We start from the raw sequence: 19,082 nt of genomic DNA, 5'->3' as shown, positions 1-19,082 counted from the left end.
GCTGATTGGTAGGCAAATTGGGGTTAAGTGCTTGCCAAGGGGCACAACAACACGTGACAGGAGGGAGCTGGAATTAAACCCACAACTCTTCCTGCTGAGCCACAGTTGTCCTGATGTTTTTGACCAACCAGTATCTTGAAGACCACTCAAAACAAACTGTTTTGATAGTTTAATAAATATGTCCAAACTGAGAAAGTCGGTTTCATTGTTCACAAAATTTATTGGTTCATGTTAATCTATCTGGTCTGTCCCCACCCTACCTGTGTGTCAACGGTTATACACCTTACCTTCTGCATATAACAATCGCTCTGCAAACTTTGTCATGTTAACGGTCCCAAAAACATACTCTGCAACGGTCTAGTTTAGGCTCTGCTGCAGCCAGAGTCTAAAATTAATTACAAAACAAACCTAAAACTGGACTCTTTTCTCCTAAAGGTTGAATTTGAACCTCAAATGATAGACAATTGTTTCTGTTATTCAGATTGCTATGCCATAGTCTTTGTTGACTACCAATGCTTTGGTCATTTCATATGACAGTACTTTTTTTTTGTTTATTTGGTCATGTCTTCCTAAATATCCTCAGTAACATAACTTTGTGTAATATACTGTTTTGTTTGTTGTTATTTAAATTCTATCTGCCCTTATTGCCCCTAAGCCTCCTTTCCGTCAAAAGGCCCTGCCTTCTACCAGGCCGCAGTTGCAAATAAGAAATTATTCTTAAACTTTCCGGTCAGGTTAAATAAAGAAAAAAAAAAAAAACATAAAAAGTCAAATGTACTTAGGAGGGGATTAATCAGAGACACAGCCAGGAGTACAATGGTAACTTTGGAGGAGCTGCAGAGATCCAAATCTCATTTGGGAGAAATGCCACGAATATGTCCTTTATGAAAAAGTGGAAAAAAGCTGGTAGAGACACATGGAATCCCAACACATGCACTTAAGTTTGTGTTTGTAATGTAACAACATGTGAAATAGTTTGATTGTATTTTTTTCCTCTGTTTTCCATTCTTTTGACATAAAAGAAGACATTTCCGACAGCACCTAAAGTAGCACATTTTTGATCTACACTACCGGTCAATTTTCAGAACGCCTTTCTCGTTTAATGGTTTTCTTTATGTTTATGACTGTTTACATAGTACGTAGATCTCAATGAAGGTATCAAAGAATGAACAAATATGCAATTATGTAGCAAACCGAAAATTGTAAAATAACTTCAAATATGTTATATTTTAGAATCCTTAAAGTAGCCTTCTTTGCTGTAGTGACTGAAATATTAACCTTTGACTGTCTCTCAATTGACCGTCTGGGAAGTTATTTCAAGACTCTTTGGAAAACCATTTTAGGTGACCACCTCATAAAGCTCTTGAAGAGAATACTAAGAGAGCCAAGCAGTAATCAAAGCAAAGGGTGGCTACTTTGCAAAAATCTAAAACATAAAAATGTTTAGAGTTATTTTACACTTTTTTGTTTACCACATAATACCATGTGTGTTTATTCACAGGTTTGTTGTTTCGGGTGAGAATCTACAATTTAAATTGTCATTAAAATAAAGAGACCCATTTAGTGAGAAAGGCGTTCTTTTGGCCTGTAGTGTACATTTTATAAAGTAGTGGTGGTAATGGTGTGTTTTTAACAAGACAGACAAAGTTATAGTAAACGCCTTATAATATAAACCTGAATTGAAATTAATTTTAAAATAACACACTTACGGTTGATTAAAAAAACTGACCTATCAGGTGCTGCGTCTTTGAACTTTGGGGCGTAAACTTTTCATTCCATGAAGAAGACAACCGTTCGGTTCGCTGACTTAAACTAAAACAGGTACTTTTCACTTTAAAACAGAAAATGTTCACTTTACTGTAACGTTTTAAGTTGTGTGTTGTAAAACAGTCGGGTACGATTATTAAAAAAGTCAGCCGTTGTTCGAAATGGTAAGGTTGGAAGTATCCGAGGCTTGAAATGAAAACAGGAGAATTAGCCTTTGACGAGCTAATGCTGCTAGCTAACATTCCCGGACTACGACACTATTCACGTGGCAAGCTGTTTTCCCTGAGGAAACCAGGTTTAGTCCGGTTTTGGATCTATGGTAACGCTAACTTAATATAAGTCATTCAATAATAAGGAAACAATAAAGTTTTTAAACAAATTAACAAAAAGATAGTTTGAGAAAACTTGACCTTAACTTTAAACCTGTATTTGGTTTCTATCAGGTAGGGGATTTACAGGGTTATGCTAATCGAAGGCATTTTAATCAAAATTTTTCGCTGTGAGACTCTTCCCAGAACTTAGCAGTGTTGAAAAAGCATTGCATTAAAACTGATAATTTAAAGGTAAAAATGTTTAACGTTTAATTGTAACAGAAATTACTGACATAGGACAACATCTGCACCTTTTACACAGGTAGTAGTTTATTAGAAGACCATTAAAACGTATGTCCCTAACGTTTATCAGATTTTTAATAAACAAAAAAAAAATGCATCATTAAAAAAATATACTTTTTGTTTGTTGATATGTTAGACTGAAAAAAGTTCGAGTTTTACGTCTTAATGCATTTCATGAAAATGATTTTACCTGCTGATCACCAGTCAGAACAATGAAAGTGAAACTTGGCCTTCTTTAGTCACTGGCTGATTGAACTGGTAAGATCCCAGTTTAATTGGATCTCTTTTCTTTTTGGATGATTAACTGGAATACTTTAAGACATGAAATTATCATTAAGTTAGTTATCATCCCCTGATGTCACTGTTCTTTCTCTGTGCTGTGCACATAGTGACACAAACATCGAGCATTTTTACCCATGGCTAATAACAATTCTTTAAAATTCAGGTGCTGACAACCATTAGGGCTGCAGACTCTTGAAATTAAGTGTCTGTAACATTGTGTCAATAACATCAGATGTTAAGCAGATAAGTTGAAACTCATTGCTTGCTTTTCCTATTTTTTGTTGCCCTCTCATCAAGATTATAAATATATCTCACCAGTCAAATACAAGTTTGGAAACTCCTAACTTTTGATCAATTCGGGAGGTGTTTTCAAAATCTGCAGTTCAGTTTGTGGTTTCAGGGTCACCATTTTTTTTAAATTTTATTCAGTTTTGTTAAAACTCCAGAATTACCTGAAATCAGTAACAGATCATCAGATATGTAAATACATCACTTTCTGGTTGGAAATAATGCTGCTGCTTGCACGTCTTCTAACTGGGCCTGAAAGGAAGGCTTCTGTGCATGTACTAAATTGAATGACATGCATATGTCCCAAATGGAATCAAAAATCACAGGGTTTGCAGTTGTTTTTTTTTAACTATATATGAGCCCTTTCTTTTTTTTTTTTGTTACTTCCAGGCTTTCTCAAGTAAAATGTCAGACAGCGAATTCCTAAAGAAAATGTTGAGGGCTGTCCTCCAGTCTAGCAAGACTGGTGTGCCTGTCAATAAACTCCAGTCAGAGTATCGCTCACTGTGTGGAGAGTTCATCCCGCTGAGAAAGCTGGGCTTCTCAAAGCTGGAGGACTACTTACAAAGCATTCCCTCTGTGGTGAAGCTGGAGAACCGCATGGGAGAGGTGAGAGCTCATTTTGCTTTTAAGACTGTTCTTGGCTTCTAAGCTGCTTGCCATGAAGTTTGAATCTTTGCGATTATTAGAAATCTTTGTAGCCATCTTGGTTAGAATTTTTACAGCCTGATACATGCAAAACCTAAATATGTTCAAAACATTTTGCAAAATAATTTGGCAACTATTGGGTAAAACGTTCAGTGCATCTGTTTTGTAGCTTAGATGCTTTGCTGCTGTGTGTGAAGAAACGGCTCACATTGCTGAGCTGGTCGCCAGACAGAGGAGCTCAAAGAAATCCGGGCACTCCCAGGTTGTCAACTGCAAGATGAGATACAAACCCTTCAACCCCTACATGCTTAATGGTATGCGACATTTGTTTAGATATGAACTTCAAATTGTAAAAGACAAGTCTGTCTTTCGTGTAATTGTAATGATTATGGGTTACAGGTAATAAAAACCCAAAATTCATTGTCTCAGAATATTAGAATAACAAAGCAGTTAAACTTGTGGTGTCACACCCTAATAAGCTATTAAACTCACAAAATCTGCAGAAGTTTTTTCATGGGCCAAAATAAATGTGATAATTTAAAAACAATTTCAAGGGGACATATGCTTTTAAATCCTTTTCACCCTTAAAAAAAATGTAGTCTATATAAAGTGGAACTTCAATGCTTTGGTCTGAATTTCTTGTTATTAAAGCTCCACAGGCCCGTCTTTTACCCCTGTTCTGAGGTGTGTCTGAGAGCAACTCTCACACTCTTTGACCTGGAGGGTCCATTCCACCCCATTTGATAAATTTTCTAGTTTGATAGCAGCGATAATATTGCGCCACAAAAACGGCAAAACAATGCAAACTGTTTATGTAATAACACTATTTAAAACGCGCAGTACGGTTCTGTCCTCAAGGAGCTAAAATCAGCACACAGCACTAACATAAGCAGAAGGAACGATGCCACTGCTATCAAAACAATGGCCAGGACATCATATCAACACTCAATAAATTCATGTCTAAAATAAAGTTTGTTGTCATTTCAGCATTATTTGCAGCTTTCTGCTTTGCTGTGTCTGTCATTTCCAAAGACAGAAGGAACTGACCCCTTAATCAGATGAAGTCTTTCAGCAAATCCTTCTTGATACGGGTGGAGGTTGCTGAAGGCACTCATCCTTGAAGTGGGGAAATAGGAATTTATATATACACCGCTCAAAAAAAATAAAGGGAACACTTAAACAACACAATATAACTCCAAGTAAATCAAACTTCTGTGAAATCAAACTGTCCACTTAGGAAGCAACACTGAATGACAATAAATTTCACATGATGTTGTGTAAATGAAATAGACAACAGGGGGAAATCTTTGGCGTTTAGCAAGACACACTCAATAAAGGAGTGGTTCTGCAGGTGGGGACCACACACCACTTCTCAGTACCGATGCTTTCTGGCTGATGTTTTGGTCACTTTTGAATGTTGGTGGTGCTTTCACACTCGTGGTAGCATGAGACGGACTCTACAACCCACACAAGTGGCTCAGGTAGTGCACCTCATCCAGGATGGCACATCAATGCGAGCTGTGGCAAGAAGGTCTGCTGTGTCTGTCAGCGTAGTGTCCAGAGCCTGGAGGCGCTACCAGGAGACAGGCCAGTACACCAGGAGACGTGGAGGCCGTAGGAGAGCAACAACCCAGCGGCAGGACCGCTACCTCCACCTTTGTGCAAGGAGGAACAGGAGGAGCACTGCCAGAGCCCTGCAAAATGACCTCCAGCAGGCCACAAATGTGCATGTGTCTGCACAAACGGTTAGAAACCGACTCCATGAGGATGGTATGAGGGCCCGACGTCCACAAATGGAGGCTGTGCTCACAGCCCAACACCGTGCAGGACGCTTGGCATTTGCCAGAGAACATCAGGATTGGCAAAAACGCCACTGGCGCCCTGAGCTCTTCACAGATGAAAGCAGGTTCACACTGAGCACATGTGACAGACGTGACAGAGTCTGGAGACACCATGGAGAGCAATCTGCTGCCTGCAACATCCTTCAGCATGACTGGTTTGGCAGTGGGTCAGTAATGGTGTGGGGTGGCATTTCTTTGGAGGGCTGCACGGCCCTCCATGTGCTCGCCAGAGGTAGCCTGACTGCCATTAGGTACCAAGATGAGATCCTCAGACCCCTTGTGAGACCATATGCTGGTGCGGTTGGCCCTGGGTTCCTCCTAATGCAGGACAATGCTAGACCTGATGTGGCTGGAGTGTGTCAGCAGTTCCTGCAAGATGAAGACATTGAAGCTATGGACTGGCCCGCCCGTTCCCCAGACCTGAATCTGATTGAGCACATCTGGGACATCATGTCTTGCTCCATCCACCAAGGTTACGTTGCACCACAGACTGTCCAGAAGTTGGCGGATGCTTTAGTCCAGGTCTGGGAGGAGATCCCTCAGGAGACCATCCACCGTCTCATCAGGAGCATGTCCAGGCGTTGTAGGGAGGTCATAGAGGCACATGGAGGCCACACACAATACTGAGCCTCATTTTGACTTGTTTTAAGGACATTACATCAAAGTTGGATCAGCCTGTAGTGTGTTTTTCCACTTTAATTTTGTGTGTGACTCCAAATCCAGGCCTCTATTGGTTAATAAATTTAATTTCCATTGATGGTTTTTGTGTGATTTTGTTGTCAGCACATTCAACTTTGTACAGAACAAAGTATTCAATGAGAATATTTCTTTCTTTCAGATCTAGGATGTTATTTGAGTGTTCCCTTTATTTTTTCGAGCAGTGTATATAGGATATATATGTTCTAGACTACTCTATATAACATGAGTTTCATTTTCTGAAAGGAGTGACAAAAAATAACTTTTTTACGATATTCAAATTTTTTTTAGATATAACCGAAATTCCACAATTTGTTTCATTTCTCTTCAAGCTACGATTTTACTATTTTGCTTCTAAAAGGTCTTTAAATTGTATAAATATTATAAATATTCATTTTATTTAAAGGTTTATTCCAAGCCAGTAAGAAAACAGATGCAATACAAAAAGAAAAAGAAAATAAATGTAATATTCTAAAGAATAAGAATAATAACTTGGAAAGAAGTGGGATGAAGAGAAACTTATTTACTTCCACCCACCTGTTTCCATTCCTTAATAAATTAATTGCTGCCATTTACAGCTTAGTAACTAATTCTTCACTGTCATATCAACATATTACATGAATAACCATCTACATAAAGAAAAGAATGAACATACGCAATGCATATTTATTATAACCTCAATATACAAATATACATTACAGACCAAATCAGACCACCTGCCAACAACCAGTTATTGTGATCAAACCATTTCTTTTTTTCTTGATTTAAATTTATGACTATTTGGACATTGCTTGAGCTGCGATCCCATTCGGTTCCAAAGTTTACCACCACACACCCACAGACACACACAAACCTTTGCTAATGTTTCTCACTGCTTGGATGTTGGAGTTACCGCAGCCCTTCAAATTATAACCCCCTTCTATCAGTGTAGAGAGCTTTTGGATATTAGTAGGTAATGGATATTTATTGGCTTTATATAGAAGTTGTGCAGTGTAAAACTCTTCTAAATAAACGTTTTAACAAGAATTTAAATTTTATAGTCTACAGTGAGTAAAAAAGGAATGTGGCAGAAGAAAATCCCAACATACAGGTTTGAGTCTGACTACAATACATACAAACTCATTTGGTTTGGTCCGGTCGGGGGAGAATTTTATAGTTTTAATCACTGACTCTTTTTTTTTTTTTTTTTTTTCAGTAACTTTTTCCCTTCATTGTTTTAGTGAACCCAAGGTTGTCTCTCCGCCAGCCGTCTGCTGGAAAATATTCTAACTGGACAGCAAACCGTTTTGGGCCCCATGGTGGATACAGAGGCTGCAGTGCCTCAGGAGATTATAGGTAGCCACTATTTGGATAAATAAGCATGCACAGTTTGTCAAGAACAATTATTGAGAGCCTTTTGCAGATTGGTTCTGCAAATAAAAAAGAATATTTTCTCAGATGGATCATCGTTTTGACCGATAGATATATTTTATTGTCAGTAATTTCTTGGAAAACATTCTTTGCTTGTGTTCTGACACACCAGACAGCTGGACCAAAGGTTGAGATCGAACCCCCCTGCCCTTCTACCATCTCTGCCTCCAGCTGCAAAGGAGAATGTCGTACCTAGGTGAACATGTTGAAAAATGGATCAGTGCAACTCATCTTAACTTGTTTTTCAATTGTTTTTAGGCAGTTGTGTATCTAAGTATATGAGTGGTCAATACCTTAAACACGTGTATGCAGTCTGAATTTATGCTAAAGGCTAAAACAATTCAAGTACAGTACATTTCTGTCATTTCGGAGTCACTGTTCTTCAAACTGTAAGATAACAAAATGAATATATATATATCTGGCTGTTTAGGTAAAAGCTTGTTCTGCTTAATTGACTGTTTCAACAGGAGAGAACAATCTTCTGTAAACCCTATAAACAAGAATCCCAGAGGTAGGATTTCTTATTTCCACATGTGATAATGCTTCCAGGTGCTTTCCCAGTTCACATTCTGACTACTTTTGGATCAGCTACTTTTTTCATATAGCTCTCCAGTTGTCTATTATTGTCCAATAGGTGGCGATATTTTGCTTGTTTGATAACTGGATGTTTGAAGAAAGATTGAGCTCTCCCCAGGAACACCACATATGCGTCTGAATGTGAATAACAACAAATTCCCCTTCTCAGTTCTCCTTTGCTTGTGGTTGAACTCAGTCATCTTTCTGCTTTCTCTAAATGTTTTTTAAGCTGTGCACTGCTGACCTTCACAGATCTTAACAGAGTCTATATTTACCTCACATAGACCATAATAATTTAATTTTAATACCACTGCCACTTAATCGTCTTAAGCTTAACGTTTGTTAGCAAATTTCAGTATTTCTCTAGACTAAAATACTACAGAACCTGTTGGTTTAGTTCTTTTGAAGGTTTTTGTCTGCTTTTATTGTATAAATCAAATTTAAAAGCATTTCCAAACAAAAAACTGCTGGTAATTGTTAGCAGTATTTAAAGCATGTTGTGATATACAGTTGTATATAAAATAATGGTAGTCCAATATCACTACCCAGATCAGTTGCTGTTAATTAATTTTAGTCAGGTGTAGTAAGGTTGTAGAAAATCTATAGGCTCAACAGTCATTGGATACATGCTGCTGATTCTGTGTAATTGAATCTTTAATTGAAAGAAGCATGATCTAATTAATAGCAGCGTAAAGTTTATGCAGGGAGGTCATTCATTTTGTGAAAAGAAAATATAGGTGTCAAACACATGAGACTTGTTTAAGCACAGAGGCAGCAAATGTTGTCCATGGTGGCTAGTGTCCGTTCCTCTCTGACAGTCGGATTAGGATGGGTCATTCCAAGCGTTGTTCAGAACAGCAGCATACTTTGATTAAGACAGAAATGGTTTAAAGCAGTTATGTAACCACATATCCAGTAACTTGCAGGAAAGCATCTTTTTTGTTTATACAGTAAATGTTTGAGTTTGTTTAATAAAAGGCAGACACTACCCTAATAACCCTATCATTTATTTTCCTCTCACCTTCCATAGAGTAATGACCAATTTTATACATTTTTCAGTTATTTTGAAGTTTCCAATGCATTGGCATGTATGGAAATATAAGCTTTTATACAAATTCTGAGTTTGACTCACTTTCCAAAAACACAGTGCTAATATTTTGAACATGCCTACACGTATATTGGCAGACGTTACTGACCTTTGAATTTCATTTTGTCCGGTTTTCAGCAGGTCCCCTGAAACAAGTCTCGGTACCTAACAAACCCCAGGTACCCTATTTTACCTGCTCAGCAGTTTGTCCATTTTATATGTCTGTTTAGTGTTATGCACATCCTGTAGAATTTGTGTGGTTTTCCAGTTGTTAAATAATATAAACTGTGAGATTAAGGGTACCAGGGAGCTTCCATCTAGGCAGGAGCACATAAAATGTTAACTCACAATGCATCTGTCATTACTGATGTAGACTTTCTTCATACAGCTTGATCTGGGTCGGTATGATGGGGAACTAGAGCAGAGCAGAATGAAGCAGCTTCTGAAGAGATTCCCTAATGGTGTGTGGATGTCCAAACTGTCGGATAAGTACAGTGAAATGTTCATTCAGAAGCTCCATCCTCAGACACTCATCGAGCTGGAAAAGTGGCCACATATCTGTTCGGTGAGTCCCTCTGGCTAGTTTTATGCAGTATCGTAACTACAGTGATCCATTTTGTAGTCTTAAAAATAAGGCATCCTCCACACATTACAGCAGGTCTGTCAGTCTCACAAGAAGGGCTAAAGTAGAAAAAAGTTGTCCAAGTGGATGAACAGACTCATTTCTTTTTGTGAAAAAGGACGATGTGCATTTGCTGTTTTTCCAAACACGACCCTCGAAAGATCTCCCTATGGATGTGTTAAGAATTAACTTTTGCTCTGCAGGCGTGATTATTGTTATATAAAACCTAACCTCTCGACTCTCCCCCACATGCTGCCAATTTCTTGCACACTGCAACGGCCACAAATACATTCTCCTCGCAAGCACACCATGCACCACCGATTTCCCTGACATTCACATTTCATATTAGGAGTTTTGATTAATTGTTAAAAGAATAGATTGCACTTTTATACATGGAGTGTCTCCCTTATGCGATGGCCTTTGAGCCAGGCCATGACATTACTGAAACATTTGTATGTATTTTTTTATTTTTTTTTTCCAGCTTCTGTGTTGTCACTGTGTCAATTCTCCACCAATAAATTCAGTTTTTTAGGGTTTGGCCTGATTTCAAGTCTAGGATTTTGTCTAATTTCAGGTGGAGAAAACTGTCACTAACCGTGGTGACCGACTCATCTACCCTCCTCTGCCTTCCAAGCCCACTACCAGCCCTGTCAACACCACCAGCTCCTCTCCAGTATCGCACTTGGATTCAACACTTATTTCTTCTCATCCCTCAACATCTAATCAACTTTCTCAAATGCCTTCTCCTTCCACTAAATCTGGAGATTCCCCCAAAAGTCCCTTGGCTAAGCCAACCTTTATTTTCCCTTCAGCATCTGCTGCTGCTCCTTCAGGCATAGTGCTGCCGTCAGTGACGTTACGCAGCCCAGCCATAAACCCGGCTCTGGCTCCCCGTGTTCCCCAGTGTTTTGATCACACTATCTCTGCAAACGGTGACTGTAAAAGTCACATTTTGCCCAAAGTTACTCACAACCGAAACATGCCCCTCTTAGCCCCTACCTTCGCTGCCCTTGCATCAACCAAAACATCCCTTGCCTCTTCTTTACTCCAGCCCGACCAAGATGTTTTACCTCTCTTAAAAGCCACGTTCTCTTCCCCTTCCGGTTCTGCTCCTAGTTCTCCCTCGAAACCTTGTCCTGTTGTATTGTCCGATGAGGTGCGTCAGAAAATAAAGGAGCTCCTTTCCAAGTGCAGTCAAGGTCTGTGGGCCGATGCACTGCCCAGATGTTTTATGGACGTGTACAAGATGCCCTTCCCTGAAGAGATTCTGGATAACTTGACTTTTTTGTGTGATGTATGCACTGTGGAGTACCCTTTGCCACATAACAAGAAGAAGGTAAGAGAATAAGAGCCTAGTCCAAAACAGCATTCAAGTTTAAAGTGTCTGAATGAGTGGTACAAAAGTACAATTTACAGCATTTTCACTGATAAGTTATTGTAGCTGAAAATACTTTCAATAAAATACTCGTCTGGACCCCTTGTTTCAACCTCCTGTTTGTTTTCCTGCTTATGTTGTCACCATAATACTGCATTCTTTTGTTTTTCTTTTTTGCTGCTTTTTTTTAGGCCATATTGTATAACTCGTGCCAATTTGACACGAACCTGACTAACAGCCAAGAGACCGGAAGCAACCCACTTCCTTCTGGTTTGGAGGTACTGGGTCGTGTGGTTCCTCCACCTCTGACCCGTCCCCCCGAACAGTGTCCTTCAGTGTTGGTAACCGAGGCCAAGAGCAGCAATGCTCTCACCATTCGGTATGGTGCATTATTTCTTACTGCTATTGCAGACTCTTTAATTACAATTGTTGCCGTAGCTCATAGAGTAGAAGTACAGTTTACATTATGTCCTGTCAAAGTTATGGAAAGGACATACATGGCTGTGTTATATAAAATAAAGAGTTTAGTTGAATGGACAGGTCTACCTTAGTGGGGAGAGGACAAGGAACGTAACCCCTACCAACTAGAGTTTATGCATTTACCTCTTCAAATATATTTTAAAGATATTTTTTATATTGCTGTATTGTATTTATAACATGAACAAATTACAGTGCATAAAATAGAAATATTTACATGAGTGTCTGCAATTAGGTTTCAAACTCCTTTATGTTCCCTCTTGTGTTGCTGATTTAAAAAAAGCTAATGAAGCAACAATGAAGTCATGTAATTTATAAATACAGGAGAGCAATTGGTATAAATTGTAATGTTTGTGACAATAAAAGCGGTGTAAATGCAATGTGTAGTAATACTGCAAATGTTACTTCAAGCCAGTGGGAAGTGTAAGGGTGTTGTGGAATAGTTTTTATTGTTTTAAGGTTTGGTGGCACTATTGGTCTTTATTTATGAGTAGCTGAAGAGGATGAAAGGCAGATGGAGAAGAGGAAGACATGTAGTACATGGGCTGGGAATCACACCTTGGACTATAGTCTCAGCATATGGTCCACCTGCTCCACCACTGACACCCCTGGAATCTTTTAACTGACTGGTGAAATCTTTGATCTGGTAGTTTTCCACTTGTTACACAGAGAGGTGTAGTGTGGAAAAAAGATGATGTCACTCTCTTGACTGAAGAGCAAAATAAGTCATTTGATTGTCTTCCAGACATCACACAAAGCAACAACTTCCAAAATGGCAACCGATCTACCTCTCTGTGCTACATCCAGCCGTCCACCTACTTTGAGACCCTGCCTTCTCGAATCGGATTGTCCTATCACATCACCCTTCCGTAGGGGAAAAGAAAAACCAGGATTAACTTTCACATAATCACAATATTAACAATCATGAATTGTGTAGAATGTTTAGCATTGATTTTACATTCAGAAACCGCTGGAACATAGTTAAGAACTTTGTGCTTCTTATAAAACTACTACTCATTGCGACAACTTGTGAAAATTTGTCATATAACGTCTAAAGGCAGACCCTTTTGGGTCATACTTTCAGTTGGTGGTTTGCCTGTGTCCTGCAAACGTCAATGTTCAGCTGAAATCAATATGGAACGGGGAGCTCAAAGTTGACCCACCTCGGAGTCATAACAGCCACGAAGATGCCTGTCAGCTATGAATGTAAGGGGCTTTTTATCTCTGTTCAGGTATGTTGGTGACAACTACTCAAATGCACAGGAAGCCATGGAGGATGTCATGCAGACCTTCTACAGCCAAAACTCCACAAACATTCCTGTGTCTAACCCAGTGGTTGGTCAACTGGTAGCAGTCAGAGGAGAAGATGGAGATGAGGTAGCCAGAGCGCAGGTGATGGAGGTCATGAACTCCAACAAGGTCAAGGTAACGTGCTTAATTGTAAAGATGTCTGTGTAGTGACCTTGAAAAAGTATTCATGCACATTCAACGTTTCTTCACTTGCATTAAAACCCCAACTCTCTGCTGCCTATTCTCCATCAGCTCTGCAGCTCTGTTCACTTCACACATGAGCGCTACTTTGTCTTTGGTCAGTCAAATGAAATTCATAAAAAAATACTCCCTGAAGTTTATGTTTTTAACATGACGAATATTGAAAAGGTTAAAGGGTTATGAACATTTTGTGAGTGGTACTGTTTGTACAGGAACAGCAGGTTTGTTTTTGTACTCCAAAGCAGTTCTAGTTCTGTCCGTAAGCTATCTGAGTCATGCTGACCCCTCTCTGCTCGCTTTCTCATCCAGCAGCTTATAAAAAGTCCCACCAGCGCTTTATCCTAGTTGTTTCATTGTAATCTTAGAAAAGTGCGATGATTGTGGATTTGACATTGTGTGCGCAAATATGCCATCAATCCAAATATGACTCGCTGCTCTGTTTACTGGTCAAATACAAATGTTTTTGTTTTTTTCTTATTGTGTGATAGGTGTTCTATTTGGACTACGGCTTCTCTGTAGAGACCAGTGGGAAAAGTCTCCTGGAGCTGCATCAGGACTTTCTCTCTCTGCCCTTCCAAGCTACTAATGTCAGGCTTGCAGGTGCATACATGGTGGAAAAATCCAAAATGTCAACACATTAGGTACTTTAGGTCACTAGTAATTAAAGTTGGTCAATCTTTCTACATCATATCCTGTATTCTGGTTGTCTCCCCCTGCTAGAGCTGGAAGCATTCAGCTCCGATCCACAGATACTGTCCACCTTGGATAAATTGGCAGTTGGAAAGATCCTGCGCATGGAAACATTGAAGCCATGTCAGCAGAATGAAATACCCACAGCAGTACTTTATGATACCTCTCAAGATGATGATGTGAACATCAACTCCATGTGCCTGAAGGCTCTGCAGGACAATACAATGAATAACCATCTGCCTGTATGTGCACAAACAAGGATCTCTCTCATATACGCTTCTGTGTGTTTTAGTAGCTATTTCTTTGTCAGTTATTCAGCTTTTATTTTAATTTGAAAGCAGCAACCACTCAGAACTCGCCGTCATACAGAAAAAGGGAATATAAGTCTTTGTTTCTTACAGGAAAATGTCGTTCTTCGGGATGTGTTTGTGTCGAGCGTGTGTGCAGATGGGAGCATCTTCTGCCAGCTGCCTTCCCGAGGAATAGCCAGACTGAGGAAGTTACTGGAGAACATGGAAGCATTTTTCACGTCACAGGTAGACCATTGTTTTAACTGTGAAGCTTCCATGAGACAGGAACAATTGTCAATAAATTGAATTTTGATTAGATCTAATAAAGTACGGACAGTAAAAAGCAGCACTGCTGTCACTCTGTTCAATAATTACATTGTTTCTAAATGTTCTTAAAAGATCACATCAGAGTTCCTGGTTTCCAGACCCTTCAGTGGCATGTTATGTTTAGCCCGTTACAAAGAGAAATGGGCCAGAGCGGAGGTAAGAGCCGGATTCTGAAACTCATTTAAAATGCTTACAAATGAAAACGGGAAGTTTTCGTTGTCATTTTCATGTTTATTTTTTCAGATTACATACATGCATGACAGCCGAGTGATGGAGATTATTTTCATCGACTTGGGGGTCGCAGCAACTGTTACATTCACCGATGTTCGAAAGATTCCTCGACATTTTTTGAAGGATTTCATCATCATTCCGCCACAGGTCAGATATTTCTGCATGTTTGTGGATCACATTTCCATCTTGGTCATCATGAATTCCTTATATGGTGAAAACTTGTATAAATATTAACTCATTATAAATCTTAATAAATGTCATTTAAACTTTATATCTAGTCTATCCACTTGCTGTTAGTGCAGGCGTATGTTCATAGCTGTTTTATTTGGTAGGGTATTAAATGTCGACTGGCTGACCTCACCGTTCCAGAAGAAGGCTGGAGCCAGGAAGCGTTTTTGTTCCTAAAGAAAACTGTTCTTGGAGCAGAAGAGCTCAAAATGAAGGTAGAATCCATTCTGTGTCCGGAGGAAATGGCATCAAAGACCTGAGGATTTAAAACAGGTTTTGTGTGTTTGAAATATAAATGCCATCCAAATCAAGGCATCGATTAGATAAATGAACTACCTGGTAAAGTGGATTAAAGTGCCAAAATCAAGATGCAGAAAAAAAAACATTGTGCCCACTCTGGTTAAGTAAGCAGATGCAAAAGAGCCAAGCAACTTGCATAAGTGTCATGATCTTATGATGTTCCACCACCTTGTGTAGAAATGTGCCTTGAATTAAAAGGATTCTTTAGGAATGTGCAGGTTCAAGTCTTATGTGTGACTCTAACTCTGTACTGGCAAGATCCAAATCATCTTCTGGTATCTTTGGTTTTGCTGAAATGCATAAAAAAAAAAAAAGACAGATTTCAGCATTCTGGCTTTGCATATTGGTGTTAAGGATTTTTAAGCGATATGCTTTCTTCCTTTGCTTTTAATCCAGATTTCGAAATTAGAAGAGTGCAAAGGAGACAAGGTGGTCTTTATGTACCTCTTCGATGGTGACAGTCAGGAATTGCACGAAAGCATCAACCATCAGCTTGCTCAGTCAGAGCTGTGGCAAAAGGTGTTATCACAGAACAACAACCCAATCACCTGCACTGACAGCAACATTGTGGTTACAGGTGAAAAATAAACTCCTTTCATGATCTGATGCAGCTCTTGGCAACATTTTGTGATTTTAATGTTGCTTATTTCGTATTTATGAACATTGGTCACTTTGAAATAAAAACTAAAATAAGATGCAACATTTTTTTTTGCCATCTATTAGATCTCAGTGCTCTTGTTGAGAGGTGGACGCTGAGCAACCAGGTCCTAAATCCCCTCAAGACCTCGTCTGTGCCACGTGGTGAAGGAGAAGATCTAGCTATAAAAACTGGAATGCAGCCACTTCCATTACCCCCTCCACTGGATCTTCCCCAGGTGCGTAGCTTAGTTTTTTTTGCCATGTGAAGATGTTGAATACAAAAATGTAATGTTTGGATCTTTTGCTTTGATTCCCAGTCTAAATAATCGTTAGGTTAAACTTGACATGGCTACAAAGTAAAATCAGGTACTCTGTCTATCGCAAGTCCAAAACATTTATTCAGCTTTACATCCATGCAGCTGAAAGGTGTAGCAATAAATAAAATCAACTACAGGATTCCAACTACGTGCAAACAAAACTATTTCTTTCTCTTTCAATACAAAGCATAATGAGTGAAACCCAGTGCGAAAGCATTGCTTTTAAAGGGTTGTGGTATTGAGTTTTAAACATTGAGCATCATTAACTTTTGTTAGTTTAAGGCTCTGATTGCAAACACACCAAGAAGCTGCATAATTCTTCTGAATCAAAGTCAGTAGCTTCTGACTCTTGCATTCGCTGTTTCAGACTATAAGAATATTTTATTGACTGTTAAAGGTAGTTGGTCCTCTTTTTCTGGTTTTCTTTCAATTTCTAGGTCTGAGTATATAGGGAAAATGTTAGAGTACCAAACACTATTTATATTTTCTATATGTATTCCCTATCACATTGTTTAATGTTATGTCCTCCTTCCTTCTTCATTGATCTATTCTTCATTGACATACTACATAAACCCCATAGATGGGTGATTTTAGAATAAAATGTGGGAACATAAAAGAATCAGCTTATTATGATCCTAATTTGACATTTTATTGTTGAATTGTGGTGTTTTTACTATTTTTATGTTTTAAATTGGACAGATAAAAACTAAGCTAAACTTGGGAGTTTAAACGTGATGCTCCAAATGGTTTGATTACCTGCTGTTCCCAGTGAGCCCAACTTTAGCTTCTGACACAAGTGGCTCTTTCCTCTAATCCTTACAGGTTCTGGTTTCTGCAGGTTTAATATTTAAAGCCTGTCCACTGTAGAAACACCTGCCATGAATTCACACTGTATTTGAGTACTAATTTACCCATGGCCTGGTACCGGTCCAGCGGTTGGGGACCCTTGTTGTAATGGAAGAACAGAGATTACAGTCATTTATAAAGTTTTCTATAAATTCCAAATCCACGCTATATTTTCACCTTTCTTTTCAGTCTGGTCAGAACATGGATGTCTTTGTACCTGTGGCTTGCCACCCAGGTTACTTTGTGGTACAGCCTTGGCAGGACCTCCATAAGCTGGTGGTGTTGATGGGAGAAATGGTCCTTTTCTATAACCAGAGCGGAAATACAAGCACAGCAACACACATCCAGAAAGGACATGTCTACGCTGCCAAATTCGACAAGAAGTAGGTAGTTCTAAAGCACAGCTAGAGAAAAGGAGCAGTTTCATTCTTTAAAAACATCAGATGATGTTGACTGGCAATTACACCAGTCAATGAAATGTTTATAACTAACTAGATCTGAAATAACAGATGCTCTTCTGCTGTTGGGTTTATTGATGTGAATCTCTGTTTAGTTGGTACCGTGTGCAGGTGAAAGGCATTCTGGCCAACGGGTTGGTTTCAGTCTATGCCTTGGACTACGGTAAACACGAGCTGGTCCCTCGCACCCTAATCCAGCCTCTAATAGAGGAATTCGGACAGCTGCCCTTCCAGGCTATTGCTGCACAACTAGCAGGTGAGTTACCTTCTTTCTTTATGTTAATGGGTAACTAATTTACCCTTATTCTCATGTTTATAATTTTGTTTACATTTTAAAAATAAAAGTTTTAGCCATTTTAGACCTTTTGACCTTCATTTTATTTCTTATTAATTTTATAACACTAATAATTGCGACCAATAAATGCATAGTCACTGGATCATTGACAAAGTTGTCCTGTTTTACTTGACGCCAGAAATTAATTTTTATTTTTTAAGGTTACTTAGTTGCTCAGTTCTTTAACAACATGACGAGTTAGAGGCCGTCAGTCCCTTTGCTGATATTGAAACCGTGTATCTATATAATCATGCAGGTGTGACACAACGTCAGTGGTCAGAGGAGGCCTCTGTGTTGTTCAGGAATCACGTGGAGAGACGAGCACTGGTAGCACAGGTGGAGAGTGTGCAGGAGGTGTCTGGGGTTAAAGGTGAGCTGTCGGAACGCAGGTTGACGGTTTACCTTGTGGACACTTCATCGGAAGAGAAGGACGTTTGGATTCACAGCATGATGGCTGACATTGGCGATGAGCAGTCTTGTGCTGCGTAGGAGGTGTCCACACAGACAGTGTTATATTAACCAGACTCTTGGACAGTTATACACACAAACTAATTTTGTTTTAATTTGTTTGAAAGTACAATGCATGGAAGGACTTTGTTAACTTTGAAAGGAGAAATGTACTAAAAGTGTGTTGTGGTTTGTAAAAATGTTTAGCTGAGGATTTACTTTTTCATTATTTAAGGAATAATTACGATTGATCAGCTATATTGTTCTACAGCCCATCAAGTTTTACTATGGTCAGTCCCTTTAAATCAAACCCTATGCTCAGTACTATTCAAATATGTCAGGTTTATGTTGTATATTTTCGGTTTGCCGTGACTTATGCATGCAATTCTCTGTGCCTTTGAAGATATGTTTGGTTTTAGTCAAACTACTTTAATATACTGCATATTTGTACATAGTTATTTCTCATGGTGCTTGTTGATTTTTGTCAATTGTGAGTTGGAATTCTGTTTCTCCTAGGAGTAATTACGGTTTCTGTAAAAACAGCGTTAAGCCATTTTCAATAAAGTGTTTTGGGAATGCATCAGAGAGTGACTGCAGCTCTGTTGCCCAGTGGATCGCTTCACTTCACAGATACTCACCAACTTCGCCCTGGAACTGCTTTCCTTGCCTCCTCACTTAAAAAAGCACCGTGACATGTGTCTAGTTGACATCCCGCATTTTAGGAATGACAACTAAAATAGTTTCAAATGTATTACTCTTTTCAGTTAAAAATCGATCGCTGCATACAGCCAGAGCCTTAAC

General features: G+C 39.1%; 1 protein-coding gene across 3 annotated transcripts; it reads left to right on the top strand.

Annotated features, from left to right (window-relative positions):
- The first annotated feature begins 1,765 nt into the window (after nt 1-1,765).
- On the top strand, nt 1,766-18,861 carry tdrd7a (tudor domain containing 7 a). 3 transcript variants are annotated; one of them, XM_047366006.1, is made up of 22 exons: nt 1,766-1,821; nt 3,342-3,560; nt 3,769-3,913; nt 7,357-7,471; nt 7,659-7,742; nt 8,014-8,057; nt 9,351-9,388; nt 9,598-9,774; nt 10,406-11,167; nt 11,398-11,585; nt 12,916-13,108; nt 13,663-13,774; nt 13,895-14,106; nt 14,266-14,400; nt 14,554-14,637; nt 14,725-14,859; nt 15,045-15,155; nt 15,637-15,817; nt 15,964-16,115; nt 17,232-17,425; nt 17,596-17,756; nt 18,091-18,861. In XM_047366006.1, exons 2-22 carry the CDS (start codon nt 3,357-3,359, stop codon nt 18,321-18,323), a joined length of 3,660 nt encoding a protein of 1,219 aa, XP_047221962.1. In that variant the 5' UTR covers nt 1,766-1,821; nt 3,342-3,356; the 3' UTR covers nt 18,324-18,861. The 3 variants fall into 3 exon arrangements, with proteins under 3 accessions (XP_047221962.1, XP_047221961.1, XP_047221963.1); XM_047366005.1 differs by having other exon boundaries at nt 9,348-9,388; XM_047366007.1 differs by lacking the exon at nt 1,766-1,821 and having other exon boundaries at nt 3,432-3,560; nt 3,774-3,913; nt 9,348-9,388.
- The last annotated feature ends 221 nt before the right edge of the window (nt 18,862-19,082 follow it).

Source organism: Girardinichthys multiradiatus, chromosome 5 (genome assembly GCF_021462225.1).
Source record: "Girardinichthys multiradiatus isolate DD_20200921_A chromosome 5, DD_fGirMul_XY1, whole genome shotgun sequence".
Lineage (NCBI taxonomy): Eukaryota > Metazoa > Chordata > Actinopteri > Cyprinodontiformes > Goodeidae > Girardinichthys > Girardinichthys multiradiatus.
This window is presented reverse-complemented; position numbering and strand designations above follow the sequence as displayed.